Source organism: Urtica dioica, chromosome 2, assembly GCF_054948205.1.
Source record: "Urtica dioica subsp. dioica isolate 48M chromosome 2, U.dioica_male_clone48M_v1_H2, whole genome shotgun sequence".
NCBI classification, from domain to species: Eukaryota; Viridiplantae; Streptophyta; class Magnoliopsida; order Rosales; family Urticaceae; genus Urtica; species Urtica dioica.
This window is the reverse complement of record NC_142757.1, coordinates 29009359-29030622: the sequence shown is the minus strand read 5'-3', so window position 1 is coordinate 29030622 and position 21264 is coordinate 29009359. Positions and strand designations below refer to the sequence as shown.

General features: G+C 41.6%; 1 protein-coding gene across 1 annotated transcript; it reads right to left on the bottom strand.

The window, feature by feature from the left end:
* Nucleotides 1–16000: 16000 nt before the first annotated feature.
* LOC149404266 (protein NLP6-like) lies at nucleotides 16001–20192 on the bottom strand. The gene is made up of 5 exons (XM_089603642.1): nucleotides 19656–20192; nucleotides 18738–19297; nucleotides 18589–18636; nucleotides 17513–18446; nucleotides 16001–17363 (listed from the first exon to the last, which is right to left on the bottom strand). Exons 1-5 carry the CDS (start codon nucleotides 19990–19992, stop codon nucleotides 16237–16239), a joined length of 3006 nt encoding a protein of 1001 aa, XP_089459768.1. The 5' UTR covers nucleotides 19993–20192; the 3' UTR covers nucleotides 16001–16236.
* Nucleotides 20193–21264: the final 1072 nt, after the last annotated feature.

Below are 21264 nucleotides of genomic sequence, written 5' to 3'. Positions count from 1 at the left end.
CATAATCACATCCCCTTCCGGTAACATTACTTTGTTGGCATGTTGAGCGAGCAATCGAAACTTTGGATTAATCACCTTGTACGGAATTTTCTTAGTATCATCGATGCTAGGTTCACTCTCTAAACCGAGCTTTGAGAGTTGTTTGACAACCGGACCGCGACTCTCTATTCCCGTGTCCACTTCGATCAATCTCTTCGGCCACGAGACAAATCCTCCTATTGCATCTTCAATGGTTTGAGCTTCTTCGGTGGGAATTGGCAATTTTGCTTTTTTAATCAAAACCCCCAAAACGGTCACACGTACATTTCCTTCCTCCAAAGGTAAAGAGTGAACGACGCTCCCATTTACGTATGCTCGCCCATTTGCAACATGAATCGTGCCTCCTTTCACAACATCATCTATGAAAAGAAGACACTCGAGGCTTTCATCCGAAGTCGGTGTCACCGGGGTGGTTGGATTCAATGAGCAACTAGCACGAACACTATTGGGTTTTTCCACAACAATAGGATCGATCTTCGAACGATCATCAACAATGATAGGATCGATCTTTGGACGATCATCAACATCGTCGTGTTCTAAGCGAATCAAGAATATTATCAATAACTTAATACCAAAACATTTATCTTTATTAATAAATAGATAAAAAAAAATTAAACATACCTAAAGAGACCGCTTCATTGACACTAGGCGACTCGACATTAGCATCTCCGACATTTGTCATCTCTTTATCATCAACAACCTTCGCGTTGAGATTCTCTTCCACACGCTCAACACTAGGCGACTCGACATTAGCATCTCCGACATTAATGCTACCATTTCCACCGAAGGCCTTCATCACCAAAGACTTTAACTCGCTCATTTCCCGACGCATCTTCATTACTTCTTCGTTGGGCGTTGGAGGAACAAAGTACTTAAAACGCGACGTGTGTTTGGATTGACCGCAAACTCGCGACGTTCCTAAAGCTTCTTGCAAAACGCTCTTTCCCGATTCCGGCAACCATGTCCCTTGCGATGCTTGTTGTGATAACGTTTTCTACACATAAAATTATTTGAAAATAAAATTACAAGGTTAATTGTTATAACAAAGGTAAAGAACTTACGATTTTTTCTCTCATCAATTTGTCTTTCTCATCCTTGTAGTTATCTACGTCTTTCATTCGCGAGTCAATCCAAAGTTCCTCTTTCGTAGTAAGTTCCAGCACCATTTCGACTCATTCTACTGCGTTCTCATTTACAAGTCTCATCTACACATCCAAATCTAGTAAGTTCTTCTTTAATTTGCTCCAAATGTTGTTCTCTTGATAGTTTACTAATTAGAATGAGTTATTTTTTTTATATAATTAGGGTTTTCTATGAAGATGAGAAAGTGGATGTGGGAGAATAGATTAAACGAGATATATCGTAAAGGTGTAGATGAGTTTTGTGATTTTGCTAGAGAGAACATGGTAGATGTGAAATCTATGCGTTGTCCTTGTATTCAATGTGGAAATCATAGACATTTTTCGATTGATGTCGTTCGGACCCATTTATTTGTATATGGAATAATGACCTCGTATCAAAGATGGTACTACCATGGTGAGGTTTTTCGTTCTACGGTAAACGAGGATAAAAATGATGTTGAAGATGATATTGATGATATGTGCGGAATGATGAACGATTTGGAGGATGATTTTGTTGAGCGACCGGAATTGTTTGAGTCCATGATGAATGATGCGGAGACACCATTATATGAAGGGTGTACAAGCTTTTCGAAGTTGTCGTTTCTAGTTACATTATTTCATTTAAAGGCGTCGGGCGGTTGGACAAACACTAGTTTTACTCTATTGTTGGAAACACTAAAAGAAGCATTTCCGGAAGATAATAAAGTTCCTTTAAGTATGTATGAAGCGAAGAAGACTTTGGGCACATTAGGCATGAAGTACGAGAAATTTCATGCGTGCCCAAATGATTGTGTTTTATATAGACATGAGTATGAAGATCTGAATGAATGTCCGACGTGCAAAGAGTCAAGGTGGAAGAAGGGTAAAATTCCATGTAATGGGGTTAAAGGAGTTCTAGTCAAGGTACGTACATTTTCATTATTTGATTAAGAAATACATGTAGCTCATATTCATTATTAATTATTGATTTTCTTTAAATATATTTCAGTCATTATGGTACATTCCTTCAATGCCGCGCTTCCGTCGAATGTTTAATAGTGTCAAACACGTGAAGAACATGGTTTGGCACTCCGAAAAGCGTATCGATGATGGTATGTTGAGACATCCTGCTGATGCTTCACAATGGAAATCCTTCGATTTAGAGTATACGGATTTCAGTGTTAATACTCAAAATTTGCGCCTTGGTCTAGCGTCTGATGGTATGAACCCGTTCAGCATGATGAGCAGTAAATATAGTGTTTGGCTGGTTATACTCGTGAACTACAATCTCCCTCCAAAGCTATGTATGAAGAGAAAGTTCTTGATGTTAACGCTTCTGATTTCAGGACCGAATCAACCAGGAAATCATATCGATGTTTATTTGGCACCGTTGGTCGATGATTTGAAGATGTTATGGGAGAAAGGGATAGAAGTCAAAGACGCTTACCGTGGAGATTCGTTCAACTTAAGGGCAATGTTAATGTGGACTATGGAAACTTGTCAGGATACTCTGTGAAATGCTCGATTGGTTGTCCGATTTGCATGAAAGACACATCTTCCATCAGATTGAAGCATGGTAAGAAGACCGTTTTTCTTGGTCATACAAGATTTTTACCAAGAGATCACTCATATAGAAGGTTGAAACAGGCATTTGATGGAAATACAGAAGAACGACCGCCTCCTAGAATTTTGTCTGGTGAAGATGTCTATGAGATGATTAAAAACGTCAATGAAGTGCTTCGGAAAAGAAAGCGGAGTGCTAGTACTAAAGAATCCTTCAAAGAGAATCCTTGGAAGAAGAAATCGATTTTCTATGACCTTCCTTATTGGAAGTCACACTACGTTCGGCATTGTCTGGATGTTATGCACATCGAGAAAAATGTGTGTGAATCGTTTATCGGTACGCTTCTTGATGATCCAAATAAATCGAAAGACGGATTAAAATCTCGAATGGATCTCAAAGAGATGAATATAAGAAGCATTTTGCATCCCCAAGAGGGGGGTGGAAAAAAAATAAAATTGCCACCGGCAAAGTACACTCTAGATCGAAAGGAGAAGAAGAAGTTGTGTATCTGGTTTGCTTCTATTAAAGTCCCCGATGGTCATTCATCAAACTATAAGAGGTTCGTGTCTTTGAAAGATTTGAGACTTATTGGAATGAAGACTCACGATTGTCATGTACTGCTACAACAAATGTTGCCTCTTGCTTTGCGAGGAATCGTGCCAAAAGATGTGAGATTTGCAATATCAAAGATATGTGTATTCTTTAACTCAATTTGCTCGAAGGTCATCGATCCTACTCGCCTAGATTTAATGCAGTCAGAATTGGTGAAAACTCTCTGCTTGCTCGAAAAGTTCTTTCCACCTTCGTTTTTCGACATCATGGTTCATTTAACCGTCCACTTGGTACGTGAAGTGAAATTATGCGGGCCCGTATTTTTACGGTGGATGTATCCAATCGAACGTTACATAAAAGTGTTGAAAAGCTACGTGAAGAACTACAATAGGCCCGAAGGAAGCATAGTTGAAAATTACATAGCAGAAGAGTCGGTTGAGTTTTGTTCTGAGTATTTAGCTAAAGCAGATGAGTACCCAAAAACACCAATTTTGATTCAAAAGCTCTATCTACAGGTATGTTTTTGACACTTTATTTGTTACTTTAAATTATGATGCGTTCTTGTTTAAGTATGTTTTTATTTATAGGTACCTATTCGAGTGTCAACCGAAAAGAATGGCAGCAAGCCGGTCTCCATGTGCTACACAACGTTTCTGAGGTCACGCCATTTGTGGATATTCATTTGAATGAGTTGAGAGTGAATAATCCAAAGAAAGGCATAAATGAAAAATGGTTACAAGAAGAGCACAACCGTTTGTTTCAAAACTGGCTTGGAAAACGATTATTTAAAGAGGCAGGACATTCTTCTACATTGAGTAAACTATCTGGCGGGCCTTCCTCAATGGTTACAAGGTACACTGCTTGGTCTGTTAATGGTTTTACATTTTACACAAGAGAGAGAGAGACAACAAGCATCCCGTTCAAAATAGTGGTGTTACATTGTTTGCCGAAGCATTACATGTTTCGTCGGCCAAAGATAAGAATCCAAAACATGCTTTTATGAACTATTATGGATACATTGAAGACATTTGGGAACTTGATTATTGCGGGTTGCGAGTCGCTTTATTCAAGTGCAAATGGGCAGATAATAATCATGTTAAAGTTGATAATGACGGAGTTACAGTTGTCGACTTTAGACGGATTGGCTACGAGAATGATTCATTTATTTTGGCTTCGCAAGCAATTCAAGTGTTTTATGTTTCGGATCCAGCCAATCCAGAGTTATCGTTAGTAGTTCATATGAAAGCGAGAAATGGTAATGATGAAGAAGACGAAGACATGTCTAGCATTCCACCGTTCACATCGGGATTACCTCCTATTGATCAAGAGATGGATGATTTTGATGATGACGATGTTTCTCATCTACTTCGTAAGGATATAGATCCTATTTTTGTTTGATTTAGAACAGTTAACAATGTATTTTCATTTTGGATTTTATGTTATTCTCTTATGGACAACATTTCTATAGTGTTTAAATTTACAATATCATTTCTAGACTCTTGCCGCGGCTATGTCTGTTCTCCGCCGCGGCGAAAAGTTTCTACAACGCTTATTAAGCGTTGTAGGACATCTCGCCGCGGCGATTATGTAATTTCGCCGCGGCGAGATAAACTTGCCACGGCGAGAAAATTATGTCGCCGCGGCGAGGATATGTTCTCAAATATGAAGGCTCTTGGTAAGTTTCTCGTCGCGGCTATGTTGTATTTGCGCCGCGGCAACATGTTGTCGCCGCAGCGAGAAAACTATGCCGCCACGGCGAGCTTATGTTTTAAAAAATGCATGCTCTCGGTAAGTTTCTCGCTGCGGCGATGTTTACTTTTCGCCGCGGCGAAGAATTTCTACAACGCCACGAAAAGCATTGTAGAATCTCTCGCGCGGCGACGATGTAATGTCGCCGCGGCGAGATAAACTTGCCACGGCGAGAAAATCATGTCGCCGCGGCAAGGTTATGTTTTCAAATATGCATGCTCTCGGTGTGACTTTTCGCCGCGGCGAAGACTTTCTACAACGCTTTGAAAAGCGTTGTAGAATTCCTCGCCGCGGCGAGGTAGAAAACACGCCGCGGCGAACGTTATACGCCGCGGCGAAATTTCTAAGCCGCCGCGGCGAGATTAGAATAGAATCACCTCAGCCTACACATTTTTACTTTCTTTACCATTTTAAACCTGGTTTTCAACAGAAAAATTATCATTCAAATAAAAAACCATCACACATTCAGATTTCACAATCTTTAAATATTAATCAAGTCTTAAACACACATTAACTAAAACACGAGTCTTAAACATAAACAAACCATGCGAGTCTTAATTTAAATTTAAAATGAAGCTTAAACAAACCAAACGAGTCTTAAATTTAAAATTTAAAGTTGGTGTTGTTGGTTTAGTCGTCATTCGGTGGTAGTGGTGGTGGTGAGTGCGCCGGATATTGAGGAGGTGCCATATGCGGTGGCCACTGTGGTGGTGGGTACGGATAATCGGAGTATTGAGGATATGGAGGAAATAACACCTGGTTCTCTTGGTTGATGTCCCACCGAGAGTAGAGATCGTTCAGTTGGTTGATGTGAGAGGCGCCATACTCCGTTTGTTGGTGCATGTACTGTTGCGTGTGTTGGAACCCGCCGACGAGATAGTTGGAGCATTGAGCTATGTAGTCGATGGTGGCGGGGTCGACTACCGGAGGTGCTGGTAAGAACAATCGAGGCTCGTTGACTGGTGGTCCCTCTTCCCCTTCCTCCTCCTCTTCCTCCGTTTGAGGTTCATCCCTAATCTTGTAGCGATCGATGATGTTATTCGTAATAGGCCCCATAGGACCCTTGATCGTATCCATTTTCGAGCGTCCTACCCCCGCATTTGTACAAAGGCCGGTAATGATCGACGGATATGGCAAACCGTGTCGTTCATTAGTATAGTCTAGGCTCTTCATCCAATTGTAGATGAATCGACCGACGTTGATAGAATGACCTTTTATGATGCAGAACAACACCTGGATACGACCCTCGTCGAGAGTGGTGAAGTGCTTGATCGGATAGAGGCGAGCGCAAACAAAGTAAATCCAAGCTTTAGCAATCCTGGTGAGTTGGTCACGCTTGAGTACCCTTTTCCCTTTTTCAAGGACCCAATCCTCTCCTGGAATGCACAGCAACCTCGCCATCTCCTCGTGGCTGCAAGTTCTCAACCATTCCCGATAGCCTTCTTTCTCGAAAGTCACATCTGGGGTCCCAAGCAAATCGTTGATCGCTTCGACGCTCACATCGACCGGTCTACCTCGGACCGTCACATCATCTCCATTGTGATCCGGTAAGTTTGCGTAGAATTCGTACACGAAGTTTAAGTTCGCCTCGAACTCGGGAACGGCACAATACTTCACCCAGTCATGACCTTGAATACTGTTGCGGATTGACACTCCTATATCGGTGTTAGAGCTCACATTGAATCCCCGCTCAGGGATCACACTGCGCGACAAGATTTTGTCGTAACGATCCTCCGCGGCCTTGCTGGTGAAGATACTTGTGTTATAATCTGCTTCAGGGGACGTTTGACGAGCTCGCTTACCTTTACTTTTACTAGGACCTTTGGAAGTGCTCGGAGCCGTGGCGCCCGCCGGATTTTTTGTTCGAACCATTTTTCACCTTCACAAAGCATAATCATAAAAAATTCAATCTCGACATCTACAATCAACATAACCATTTTAAATACTAACAATGTCACAACAATCACAAATTCTATATCAATTCCAACTTCATTTAAACATAACAATATCAAATTCATAAACAATTCCATTCTAACACAAATTCTAACTGAAATTCATTCTAACACAAATTCTAACTCTAATTCATTCTAACACAAATTCTAACACAAATTCTAACTCAAATTCATTCTAACACAAATTCTAACTCAAATTCATTCTAACACAAATTCTAACTCAAATTCATTCATAATAAAATAAAAAAAACCCTAATTTTGTTAAATCAATAACCACCTTAAATCAATAACCCTAATTTTGTTAAATCAATAACCACAACATGCAACTCGGGGAAATAACATGAAATCCATATTCAAAAACACGAAATCCATATCAACAACACGAAATTAAATCAATAACCACCTTAAAAACTTAGAAAATCATACCTTTAAAGAGAGAGTGAGAGGCGGTGAGAGAGAGAGAGGCGCGAGAGAGTTGGGCGGCGAGGACGTGGCGAGCGAGAATGGCGGCGAGGATGTGGCGAGCGAGAATGGCGGCGAGGACAAGGCGACGGCGAGAAATCGGGGCGGCGAGGACGTGGCGAGGGAATTTGGAAGAGAAAATGAAGACAGACTCGGCCGAAATAGTTTGTCTCGCGTTTGTATTTTGAGGAGAATGAGAAAAAAAACTGAACATGGGTTTATATAGTGAAAACCTAAAAACCTCGCCGCGGCGAGAATATGTCTTCGCCGCGGCGAGGAGATCCTACAACGGATTTTATAACCGTTGTAGGATCCTCTCGCCGCGGCGGGAGTCCTTCATCGCCGCGGCGAGGAAGTTTCATAAAAAACTGCTAGGCCACAGTATCCTTCTCGTCGCGGCGGAGTATATTTCCAGCCGCGGCGACATAATCTCGCCGCGGCTAGAGATGAACATCGCCGCGGCGACTTTATTCTACAACGCTTATAAAAAGCGTTGTAGAATGCTTCGCCGCGGCGAGGTTTAAATCGTGCCGTGGCGAGGTCCATCCTTCTACAACGCTTTGAACTTGCGTTGTAGAAAGTTTTCGCCGCGGCGACGGTTCTACAACGGATAGTGTTAACGTTGTGGGAAATCTGAAATTTAAGTTCTTCTACAATGCTTTACAAAAGCGTTGTAGAATCACCCAGATTCTACAACGCTTATCCAAAAGCGTTGTAGAAACACCTGGATTCTACAACGCTTAGTCATAAGCGTTGTAGAAACACTAAGTTTCTACAACGCTTATGTTAAGCGTTGTAGAATCCCTAGTTTCTACAACGCTTATGTTAAGCGTTGTAGAAAGTGGGTTGTATAATCCATCATTTGTAGTAGTGAGTGAAGGTCCATTCTACACTTGTGGTAAGTATACGACTCGGATAGACTTTGGGTGTAGATGTGTCATATAAGTACCGTTACGACACACTAACCGGGGTCGCTATGCTCGTCACAGTGAGACTTGATCTAAATCCTGAAGTGATCATGGACACTGGATCATGTTACCGCGCTCTTTGACTCATTCGCTAAAAGGCAACTATCATGTTAATCACAGCTTATGTCTTGGGAGTTTTGGAGCATGGTTAGAGTGGGAAGTGGTTGACAGATACGGAATCCAACCTTCCTGAAAGAATGTCAATGTTCACTCACCTAAGCGTTGATTCCAGAACCGATAGATTGCCGGCACTTCCGAACATTGTACTTTCGGAAGAATCTTTCGCTGGGGAAGAAACAGTGCTTAGGGTATATATGTATCAAGAAAGGTATAACGGATTAATTGACCTTTCTCGATACGGGTTGAACCTGGAGGATCTTGATCACGTACTGACCAGATCATGGGACTCGTCACGATGAGTAAATATAATTCTAGTGTAAAGGAGAGTTTAGTCTTGGCGTACCTAGGTGGAGTCTGACCAAGAATAGACAAATCAGTGTGGAAAAGAGAAAGGACATTTTCGTCTTTTCATCGGATTTGTTTAGCTTCTATTACTAGGTCCATAGTCTCCGATTCGGATTCGATAAGATGAATAAAGAACCTCTAATAATAATGTGTTTAATTATTATAATCTCACTAGCTGTAATTGTGATTTAAATCATCAATTCTGAAATTGGGTATTTGCAGGATTAAATAATTATTTATGGTAGTATTAATTATATATTGTTTGATCAAGTAAATAATTAATAAATTTCTTATTTGTTTATTGTTAAACCAAGTAAACAAATAATTAATTAGGTTTTAAGCAATTGGGCATTGCACAAATGTGGAAGTCGAATTTTAGGATTTGGCATTACGGAGTCGCGCAAATCCCTTTGGCCGTGTGCCATGAAATTCTTCCACTACGTATTGGTAGTTACCAATATTTTTCTCTTTAGTTGTTTAAATAAAGGAGAGAAAAAACTATTTAAAAGTAAATAAGATATTATCATTTATTCTATCTCATCAATATTAGGAGAGAATAATATTCAAAAGGAAATAAGATATTGTCATTTATTATCTCTCATGAATATTAGGAGAGAATAATATTTAAAAGAAAATAAGATATTTCATTTACTCTCTCATTAATGAATATTCTCTATTCAAACATGAAATAAATCTCATAGATATTGATCTGATGGCTAAGAGAGAAAGTAAGATTCATGAGATATGATCCAAGGGCCAAGCTTTGATTCACTAGTGCGAACACAATAAAATGAAATAATATATTTTAGAAACTACCAAGAATATATCATTTGCACTACTATAAATAGGGGGTTCATGAGAAGAGAAATACAAGCTTTTGGAAGCCCAAAAATTCGTCCAACACAAGTGTGTGGCCGAATCCCCTCTCTCTCTCTACCCCTTGGAATTGCTCTATTCCGTTCTTAGAAATTAAGAGTGAGATCTTGAAACAATATTTGTTTCTTGATCGTGTGAGATTAAAGAGTGTGGTCCCACGCTGTATTTCTTTATTAAAGATTGATTGATTGACATGTTTGAATGCTTTCATTATATAATTAATAAAGTAAATCTAGATCTTGTTAGATAATCATACTTTTTAATTAACTGTTGTTAGTGTAATTAATTTACTCCGCAACTTATATGGTTATCAAGGTGAGCACATAATCCCAACGAGTTGTATCGGAGAAATCGTTTGTGTCCGATACCCCCCCCCCCCTCGTTTCCTTACAAGTGGTATCGGAGCGACTGTTCGTGTCTGATACCACCCCTGTATTCTCCAATAGGTGATATTAAAGCTTTTGTTCTTTTCTGATATCCTACATGTTTCACCAACAAGTGGTATCAGGGCGATTGTTGCTGTCTGATACGACCTCTGTATTTACAACAGGTGCATCCACTGTCCAAGACCCAATCATTCTTAGAGTCCTTACCGATGAGTTTGAGTACCTCTGCACTTTCATACTCATCAGAAGCGATCGAAGTATCACCGCAGTTAGAATTGTTATCGATGGCTTTGCCTCCTTCAGGACATTTCCTCCTGATGTGACCCTCCATGTGACAGTGATAACATTTGATCTCGAATGGAGAAGTGTTATCCATTTTGTCACGCGATTTTTAGCAGTTGTTTCCTTTCTTCTTTAAGAGTCTTTTATCAGGCCTTCCTCGGCAGTCAAACCTTCTGCAACTTCGTTCGCTAACTTGGACTCTAGCTCCTTGGACTTTGGCACCACTTGAACCTCTCCGAGAGTCAACTTTTCCTTTATGTATCTCATCGTGTCTACAAAATTTTCAAAGGACTTGGGAAGAGAATTCAAGACTAGTATTGCTTGCTCCTCGTCGTCGACTTTGACTCCGATGTTCTCTTGCTCGATGACGAGTCTAGTGAAGTCATCCATGTTATCGTTGTTGGTCTTCTCATCGCTCATCTTGAAACCAAAGAGCCTTCCCTTGATCTAATCCAGACTGGGAAAGAGATACTCTTGTCTCTGCTTCAATTTTCTTCTTCTCAATATTTTCGATGATTGTTACAGCAAGACTTGATAGCTTTTATACTAGAGAAAACATTACAACCCAAGGCTTTTCTCAACAAACTTAAACAGACTTCTAACTAACTCTCTACTTATATCTAACTGACTCTAGGACTTATCCTTTTACAAACACAAGGATAAGATCCCTTACAAGATTAGGTACAAGTACTAATAGAAGGAAGAAAAAGAACTCTAGAACAAACTTTTACATATATATATATATATATATATATATATATATATATATATATATGTTAAGTTATATATCAAGAAAAATAATCTAAAAAGCAACTTAAATCAACCGGATCATTTTTAATTGTTTTGATTTGGATTTACCTTTCAATCGGGTTAGTTTGGGTTTTAAAAATTGAAGAAAATAATTGTATCGATTCGGTTTGGTAGGACATGAAAAAATCGATCAACCCAGTCTGATTACACCCCTAGTACAAATGTCGCTTTCTGTAAATGCAAGTGTTGACTGTGTAGGGCTGCTAATATCATTTTAAGAAATGTTGGTGCTCAAGGACAGACTTAGCTTAAGCTTAAGCCCCCTCTCTAATATCATGCTTAGACCCCCGAAAAAAGGGAAACATCATCTAGACCCTTATAGTCTTTGTTTGTTTGAACTCCTGAGTTGATCAAGCGCATATATAGTTCATGCTCTTTTTTAATGCATTTTTATCAATATTCATGATACAGGTTTTGGGGTGTGAGCTTGCGACGTGTATCGATATTTGGTTGCAGGCATCGAATCTCCTATAGCTTCGAATGGATCGTAACGAATCGGGCTTATCTCATGGCGTTACGACCGTGGTGGAGACCTTCGGGAACTCGACGTAGGTGGTGTGGTTTGTTATGATCTTCATTTTCCGTAGCTGAGTAGAATATACAAAGGGTGATATATAATGGAATGTTCCTCTTACTAAGTGAAGAACATGAGAATTGGATTTTCAAGTTCTTGGACACTTTTTTAGAGGGAATTTAATGTGGCATAATTTAAGTCTTTGTTTGTGAAAAGAAATATGAAAAAGATATAGAGAGAATAATTCTCCTTCAATTATAGAGAGAAAGGATGTAGATCATTCTTCTTTTGTATTTTTCTAAATCAAAGGTGAGAGATGTGGCGTAACTCTAGCATCATTTGCGGGTATGTGTTGAGTGAATTTTTAAAGAGAGAGAAATAGAGTGAGAGAAGTTGTAGTATTTTTCTTCTCATAGAATTGGTTCTTCTTTCTTCTACATCTGGATGGTATTTATAGGGAGAGTTGAACTTTGAGTTGTCACAAATTGTGGTTTCACACTTGTGAGAACACTAGGGGCTTAGAGCCGTTAGAGGTTCTGCCTTCAGAACCATTTGTGGCACAGCCTCCAAAGCCGTTTTGTGGTTCAGTCTTCAGAGCCGCTTGTGGGAACATTAGGGGCTCAGAGCCGTTAGAGGCTCTGCCTTTAGAGCCATTTATTACTCAACCTCCAGAGCCATTTTGCGGCTCAGCCTTCAGAGATGCTTATGGGAACGTTTGGGGCTCAGAGCAATTTAAGGCTATGCCTTCAGAGTCATTTGCAGCTCAACCTTAAGATTTAACTTCAGATGGCTTGTCGTTGCCTTTTTTCGCAGATGGCCTTTGTGTATGCTCGCTGGACCGCGAGGGGTCTGACTTTGTGCTTTTTGGCTTGGTCGTCTGGATTGCGGGGGATTCGATATTCTTCAAGTTAGATGAAATTTACTCCAAGTAGCGCCACAACCTTAACTACTTGCGGCCGGATACAATCTCGATTTTAGGCTAAGCGCGCTCAAACCTCTTTGATCGGGGCTTCGCCTATCTTTGGATCGTCATGCGGTGCTTTGCGTACAAAGTGTTACACCACTTGGTGATGATTTCAACCAAGCTATCTGAAGTCAGAGATTGAGCGACCTAGAACCACGGATGTCAAAATGTTCGGAGACTTGGGGGCCTTAAGCGACTCTATCACGGGTTTCAAGCGATCCAAAACCACATGAGTCGAGATTTTCGAAGCCACGAGGGCCTTAGGCGACTCGATCACGAGGATCGAATGACCCTAAACCACAGGGGTCAGGATTTTTGGAGCCATGGGGGCCTTAAGCGACTCAATCACGAGGATCGAACGACCCTAAATTTTGGGGGTCGGGGATTTTGGAGCCACGGGGGCCTTAATCGACTCGATCACGGGGATTGAGCGACCCTAAACCATGGGGGTTGGGATTTTCGGAGCCACTTGGGCCTTAAGCGACTCGATCACAGGGATTGAGCAACCCTGAGCCACGGGGGTCGGGATTTTTGGAGCCACAGGGGCCTTAAGCGACTCGACCACGGGGATCGAGCGACCCTAAACCACAGGGATAAGTATTTTTAGAGCCACGGGGGACTTAAGCAACTCAATCACAGGGATCGAGTGACCCTACACTATATTGATCAGGATTTTTGGAGCCATGGGGGCTTCAAGCGACTCAATCACGGGATCGAACAACCCTAAACTTCGGGAGTCGGGATTTTTCGAAGCCAGGGGCCGTAAGCGACTCGAGCACAGGATCGAGCGACCATAAACCGTGGGGGTCGGGATTTTTGGAGTCATGGAGACTTTAAGCGACTCGATCACAGAGATCGAACAACCCTAAACCACAGGGATTTCCTCGGGGGTAACTCTTGTTGTGCGTCATCTCTCATTAGATGCTTGGTCGAGAGCCATGATGTGTGGCAGAGTCGGGTTGGCAAGGATTGGTCCCGTTCCCGCTCGAGGGTTCACCGGTTTGAGAGGGGGAGGATACCGTGGAATCTCCCTTTGGTCGTTGATTCGTCGCCTTAAGCCTTTGTCATGGCGGGGAGCGGGTCTCAGGTCGTGGACGCGCCTCGGTGGCGCGAACCTTTGAGCATCCATGTATCTGCCATGTCCTCTATGTCCTAGGAGATCGAAGGCGGACGGACGTGAACATTCCGTTCTAGCATCAGAGAAGGAGCGAGAGCTCCGTGAGGTGGCCGGCTGGTGACGTGGCCTTTGTTCAAAAATCATTCGGCGAGCCTCGTTGGGTCGGTGAAATTCACGAACTTCCCGTGTCCTTACGAGGTGATTGTGGTCGATGTCCCGAATGCTCGGATCGGGGGCGTCGTCGTTTTCCTCTTGAAGGGACGCATGGGCTTCTCTTTCAGGGTTGTCGTCGAGACCTTGCTCCGAGTCTTGAATATCTGGTCCCAACATAATGTACTCCAGTGCATCCTGCTCGCCAAAGATGTCTTCGACGACGGTGCCTTGATCCCCGATCCTCCCGACAATGTCGGCGAGGCGGAAGAGACTCGTCTCGATCTGTTCCATTCGTGCGTCTCAAACAGATGCGGGGAGAGCCTCCTCTTGAGAGGCGTCATTTTCTTGGGCTTGGAGAGCTCGAGCCCGAGTGTTGAATTCTACGCTTCCCGGCGGAGGGAGGCCGCTCTCAAAGATGGCTAGGTGGCTAGCCATTTGTTGATTAGTCTTGTGGTCTTCCACGGAGGAAGTGAGTTTGCCAGTGGAGAGTTCGTGGTTGTTCTCGAGATCCCCTCCTTCTAGCGCCAAAACGTTAATGCATTTTTTTATCAACATTCACGAGATACGTGTCGGGATGCGAGCTTGCAGCATGTATCGATCTTGGGTTGCAGGCATCGAATCTCCTATGGCTCCGAATGGATCGTAACGGGTTAGGGATATCTCGTCGCTTTACGACCGTGGTGGAGACCTTCGGGAACTCGACGTAGGTGGTGTGGTTTGTCATGATCTTCATTTTCCTTAGCTGAGTAGAATATACAAAGGGTGATATATAATGGAATGTTAATCTTACTAAGTGAAGAACATGAGAATTGGATTTTTCAAGTTCTTGGACACTTTTTTAGAGGGAATTTAATGTGGCATGATTTAAGTCTTTGTTTGTGAAAAGAAGTATGAGAAGGAGATAGAGAGAATAATTCTTCTTCAATTCTAGAGAGAAAGGAAGTAGATCATTCCTCTTTTTTGTTTTTTTTTTCTAAATCAAATTTGAGAGATGTGGAGTAACTCTAGCATTATTTTGTGGGTATGTATTGAGTGAATTTTTAGAGAGAGAGAGAGAGAAGTTGTAGTATTTTTTTTCTCTTAGAATTGGTTCTTTTTTCTTCTACATCGTGGATGGTATTTATAGGGAGAGTTGAACTTTGAGTTGTCTCAAATTGTGGTTTCACACTTGTGGAAACATTAGGGCTCAGATCCGTTAGAGAGTTTGCCTTCAGAGCCATTTGTGGCTCAACTTCCAGAGCCGTTTTGCGGCTCAGCCTTCTGAGCCGCTTGTGGGAACATTAGGGGCTCAAAGCTGTTAGAGGCTCGGCCTTCAGAGCCATTTGTGACTCAGCCTCCAGAGCCATTTTGTGACTCAGCCTTCATAACCGCTTGTGGGAATGTTTGGGGCTCAGAGCCGTTAGAGGCTATGCCTTCAGAGCCATTTGCGGCTCAGCCTCCAGAACCGTTTTGTGGCTCAATCTTAAAAGTCGTTTGCTTGTCGTTGTTTTATTAGGAGTGTCTTTTTCACTTGTGAAAAATAACGGCATAACACTCTTTACTTTACTAGTTAGTTTGTGTGCCTTATCTTCGCACGGTTTCTCACTTGGGTCGCAACGTGAGAGGTTATCTTGTTTCTTAAAGAGATCTTTCTATGAGGTCCACGATTTTGTGTCTTATGTTGAAGTACGAGTGTTTAAGTGGGGCTTATTTATTTATTTATTTTTCCCAAACGACCACTCATTTTCTTCAAGGATTGGGCCTTCAAGGTTGATCTACATGTAAGCCATACCAAAGAATTCGGGAGTCCTTCCAAGTTTCAAAAAAATCTATACTGAAATCCATAATATGGTCATTCTCGCACATGAGTCTAGAGTGGTTTGTTGATCCGACACAACCTATCATCTTTTGGTGATGCAAAACTCGGCAAAACAAAGGCTTTTTCTGTTTTCTGACTTTCCTAATCGGCTCCTAGAGCTGTCATGAAGACTGTTTCCAAAGTCCTAATTGATTTTGACCAATGACTTAATTCAAATAATAAATAAATAAGCAGAAAGTCCGACACGAATTATAACAGTAAAATAAAAATATTTATTTCTTTGCCATACAAAATAAGACAATACTTTGAGAGGAGAAAATATTACATACCACTGGGATTTCTACACTTGTTGCGCTAAAAAAATTCCTAGTTGAAGCAAACTCTAAACACCGAATATACACTTGCACTTTCCCAGTATCCTACCAAAAAAACCGAAAACAAAAAAATTGTCATTTAAAAACCGACTATATACAGGCACATAATCTTCATTCAGTGCTCTCGCATGAGCTGCCAAGATTAGGCACAATGTCATGGATCAAGAGTCTGATCATGTTGCTACCCGAAGATCTACAAATGTCCAAGCACTCTTGAAGATCCGCATCGCAGGCTATCAAAACCCACTCCTGGTCGTCATCCATATATTTCATATCAAAAGTACCCGTCTCCAGTTTAAGCCTTTTCGCTACTTCATCGTTCAGCCCCACGATGTTACAGCTGAGAGATATCCGAAACCTTATGATGTCTTCTCTATACGTAGCCTTTATGGTCACACTCTTCATTTCTTGCTTTACTTTTATATGGGCCGCAATCTGAGGGATACGATTGGCTGTCTGCTTTGGAGCCATATCCGAGCACGGAGGATTCATCCAACAATACTGCTCATGAAGTTGGTCGTCCAAGATTACATCCGCGGCGGGACACAGGTTTCTCAAGTCCTTCGAGCTCCCGGAGTCCTCAACCAGCATTCCACCAAATGAATCTTGAGGTTCGGCAGTCGCAAGAGCGTCCGGTACTGAAAAATGCAGTTCGTCCAGCGGTCGGAGCGCTGACTCGGGAGAGCGGTCTGCTTTGACACACTGCTCGTGAATGGAAGTGTATAAGGGATCCTTAGCCATTGCGGTTCCATTGGGACTACCTTGGCACGAACCGTGCGAGGTCGGGGTCCCTGCACTTGCCTCCCTCGAGCAACTTCCTGATTTGGGGTGGTGGTTCAACCCTTTGCTGGTCTCGGGCATAAGAAATCCACCGTTTTCATGGACGAGTTCTCTCTGAATTGGGATCCCACAACCCTGAATTTGATCGTCCATTCCGATGTGCCCCTCTCTCCCTGGTGAAGAGTTGGCTGGCGATTCTTTCCTTTCCAGAGGGGTTTCGTAAGGACTAAGACTTGGTGAATTTTGCTGAACTGTTCCATTTGAGTAAGTAGGCCTAGAGCCAGTTGGAAGTGGACTCGTTGCGAGAGGAGTTAAGCCAAATGCCCCTTCAGCGCCTTGGACTGATTCAATTACACGTTTTAGCTTAGTGAGGGAGCGGTTTACTTTATTGATTTTGCGGGACGGCCAGCGAGAGATCCCATGTTGCCTACAAATTCGCTTCATTGTCGTGGGGCAAACTGCAAACAAAGAATTATTATTAAAAGAGCTTGATCAATTTCAATTAGCTAGACTTTAGCAGCCCTAGAATGGCACATGTTATGGAAGCGGAAAAAAAAAAAAAAAAAAAAAAAAAAAAAAAAGATATCAGATAATGAAAAAAGCATACCCCCGAGGCTTTTTGCAGCATCTTTGAGGCTCCCAGCAAAGTACTGTTGAAGCACCTCTAGACTAATCGACTTTTCAGTTTTCCCACGTTTTCTCTCAGAAGGCTTCTTCGTCTCTTTATTCTCGAGAACAGGGACATTATTCATGTTCCCACCATCAATAGCAGCATCATGTCCTCCGTTCGTGGCCTTAAAATCACCACACAATTGCTGCTTTGATAGATCTCGATGCAAAACATCTCCTCCGTTAGAAACAACAGGTCCAGAAGGTGATTCTACGGATTGGATCATCGGAATACGTTCAAGAGTTGATTCAAGTCCCCCGGTTGAATCTTTAATCACCTCGACATAACCTTCTCCATCAAACCCAATCCCAGAAGAAACTTTGAGAGTCCGGAAATGCTTCTTCATTGTCGCCAATAGGGAGCCGAGAAGAGACTTCTGTTCACTAGCACTCGTGATGCTCAGGGGCAGAAAAAACTCCAAAATGTAATTGTCGTTCCCGGTGTGACTGCTCTGCAAGCAAATTGCGAAGCAGCTGTGTAATCCAAACATGCGTGCGTAGTGCACCAATGGGTAGTCAGTCTTGCAAAACTGAGTGATGTCTCCAGAAAAGCAGGAATTACGCGACAGAAAAGCCCTCCCGGCGACCCCTTGCCCCTTTTGAAGGTGATGCTCAAGACAAGCCTCTCTAAAGCCCCACATGTGAGCGTCTACAATGTAGAACGCCACTTCGGTCGTCGACATGCACACCTGTCCCATGCAACTCCCATCAATGCTAGTACACACCTTCTTCATGCCGCCTCCGTAAGCCAGCACGTTGCGATGCATGCACGGGACCCACGTCTGAGCCATCGGCAATTTATGCGTTTCGCAAGCTGTTGTCAATATCTCCAAAATTTCGGTCAAAGCATTGTGGCGACCTTCATTGCAAATCTGGTTTATAAGAATTTCCAAGCATTTTCAATCTGTGAGAATAGAGGGGGAAAATGAACAAAGCACGTACTTATGAAGCACATGCTCATCTGATTTCTAATAAAGAAAACACCAAATACACAACACTTGAGCAGATACTAACCTGTGTTGTTGTATGATCTACAATTTCTGCACTTCTCAAGTTTACTGCCTGAACGTGACATAAAATTATATTAAGAAACAAAAATGCATAATTTCAACTACAGGAAAAACAAAGACGCGGAAAGAAAGGAGATGAAATGAGAATCTTACTTCGAGAGCTTTGCAGACTTTGTCGACCTCCGGCGCATAGTTAATCCTTTCCGACGTCATAATAAGCTCGAGCACTCCAACACAGTATTGTCCAGAAGGTTCAAAAACGGGCAAGGCCAAACTCCCTCGCACATTGTAATGTTGGGCATGATCAAGCCGCGGGTATTCTCTTATAGAATAATACTGCACATTTGGTGTCCATTCAGGTAACTTCTGTCGGAAAACACGACCAGGAAGCCCGAGTACTTCATTGGTCTCGCCATCCACAGAGAACTTGTACATAAGAGACACCATCCTATACTGGTGGAGCCCGTTGCTATCAGGATCAAGAACAAAGGGCTGCCCGTACGTTGTAAGTACATACCGACACCCGTTCTTGACCGGTGCCCAAACCTGAGCCAGAATAGAATGGTCAGTGGATTCCTTGAAAGTCCGAAGCGCCTGAGTCATCCTCTCTTTTATCAGGTAGTACCCGTCTGGATTGTCTAGCGGTCGTCCCACCGAGATTGGTTTGTTATCCCCATTCTGGGCTGGTCGTTCCGACACCATTTGTAAATTAGCTGTGCTTGTTATATTTCAACAGAAAAACGTATATCAGCAAACCCCAGTAGCACAAAGTTCTAAATCCCCGGACTATCAAGGTATAAAGAAATATTCCCATCAGCTTACGAACATTTCTACTTATAGCTGAATAGCAAAACCCCCCCTAAAAAAACATCAAAAAATTTACAGCAAGCCAAACCATCACCAGAAAAATCAAACCAATAGAGAGAGTATTAACTTCCTGATTAATCAAACATAAGTCCCAATGAAAACACGGACTTTTTAACAATTTCGATCGAGAGAAAAAAAAGTCAAATTCGAACCAGAAAAATAGAAACCGGATCGAAATGATTTAAAAGTCAACCATAAACTCACAGGAAGAGAGAAGCCGAGAGGCCGAGTCGGCGACGGCCACCGAGTTGCTGACGTGCCCTCCTCCTGTTCCTCCACGTGGTGCGAGCTTGTCCTCGTTCTCCGCGTCGCAGAAGGCCCAAAGGGGAGAACAAGGCTGGTCCGCGGCCGAGAAGAGAATCGGAGACAAAGGTCCATGGCTGTTGGTGTTGATGCTGTTGATGAGGTTGTTGTTGGAGATGAAGGCGATCTGATCCAATGGCCATGAATTGTCCATCTCGAGGTCAAAATCCATTAGAACTTCCCTCACATCCACTGGGTTTTGGTGCTTCGGTGCCGCGTCGTCCTCGGATTCAGACATTATTTGTTTTTGTTATTTTCCGGGAAAACTCTTCTCTTTTCCAGGAAATAGATGAGAGAGAAGAGAGAGAAATAGTAAAATGCAGAAAGAAGAGTTTGGGGAGGCGATTCCATTGGAATCCAACAGTTTTAATTTTATTTTATTTTTTTCACAACTTGGGTGGTTCTTTTGGATTTTTGCTGTAAGATATGGATAAAATATTTAGCGAGGAATGATTCGGTGCTCGTACTAACACTGTTACCACTTTTTCGATATATTTTTTCTTCTTGATTTGAGAGTCGTGCCATATATTAATTTTTGTTTTCGATTACAAAGGGAGACAAACTTCTTAAATTAATTACATTTTTACCGCTTCGACATTTGAAAATAAACACTTCGCTTTCATCGTTTTATATCGTTATTTTTTTGTCATTTAAGTCCAAGTTTTACAAAGAGACTCAAAAGTTATGAAAATATCTCAATTAGACCCGTTAGTTAAAAAATATCCAAAATTGAACTTTTGTACCAATTTTAGACGCAAAATACCATTAATTCAAAATAAACCCTCTCTCCATCTCTTTCATTCTCACTCTCACTTTCTCTCCACACCAAAAAACACCAAATCCGATGAGTTCCAACGTCCACCACACCAAATCCGACCGAAACCACCATAAATCCGACCTCCACCGAAAATACCCTTGATTTGAATGGGATTTGGAGGTGAATAAAAAAAAACAACTAATCATTAATTAGAAAAAAAAAACAACTAATTATGTTGTTCATAATTAAAAAAAACTAATTATTAGTATGTTGTTCATAATTAAAAAAAAAACTAATTACAAAAAACAAATAATTATTAGTAATGTTGTTCATAATAAAAAAAAAACAACTAATCATTAATTAGAAAAAAAAACAACTAATTATGTTTTTCATAATTAAAAAAAAAAACTAATCATTAATTAGAAAAAACAACTAATTATTAGCATATTTTATTAGTATATTTTGTTCATAAATAAAAAATAAAAATAAAAACTCTTTCTATTTATCTTAAATTATTAAAAAAAAAATTCAAACATGTCGGAACGTGTCGGAATCCATCGGAAATTTCCGATGAAGACCATCGGAATCCATCGGATTCGGTCGGATACGACCGAATCCGATGGATTCCGATGATCTTCATCGGAAATTCCCATATTTAAAAAAAAACTTGACCTCCAAATCTCATTCAAATCAAGGGTATTTTCGGTGGAGGTCGGATTTATGGTGGTTTCGGTCGGATTTGGTGTGGTGGGC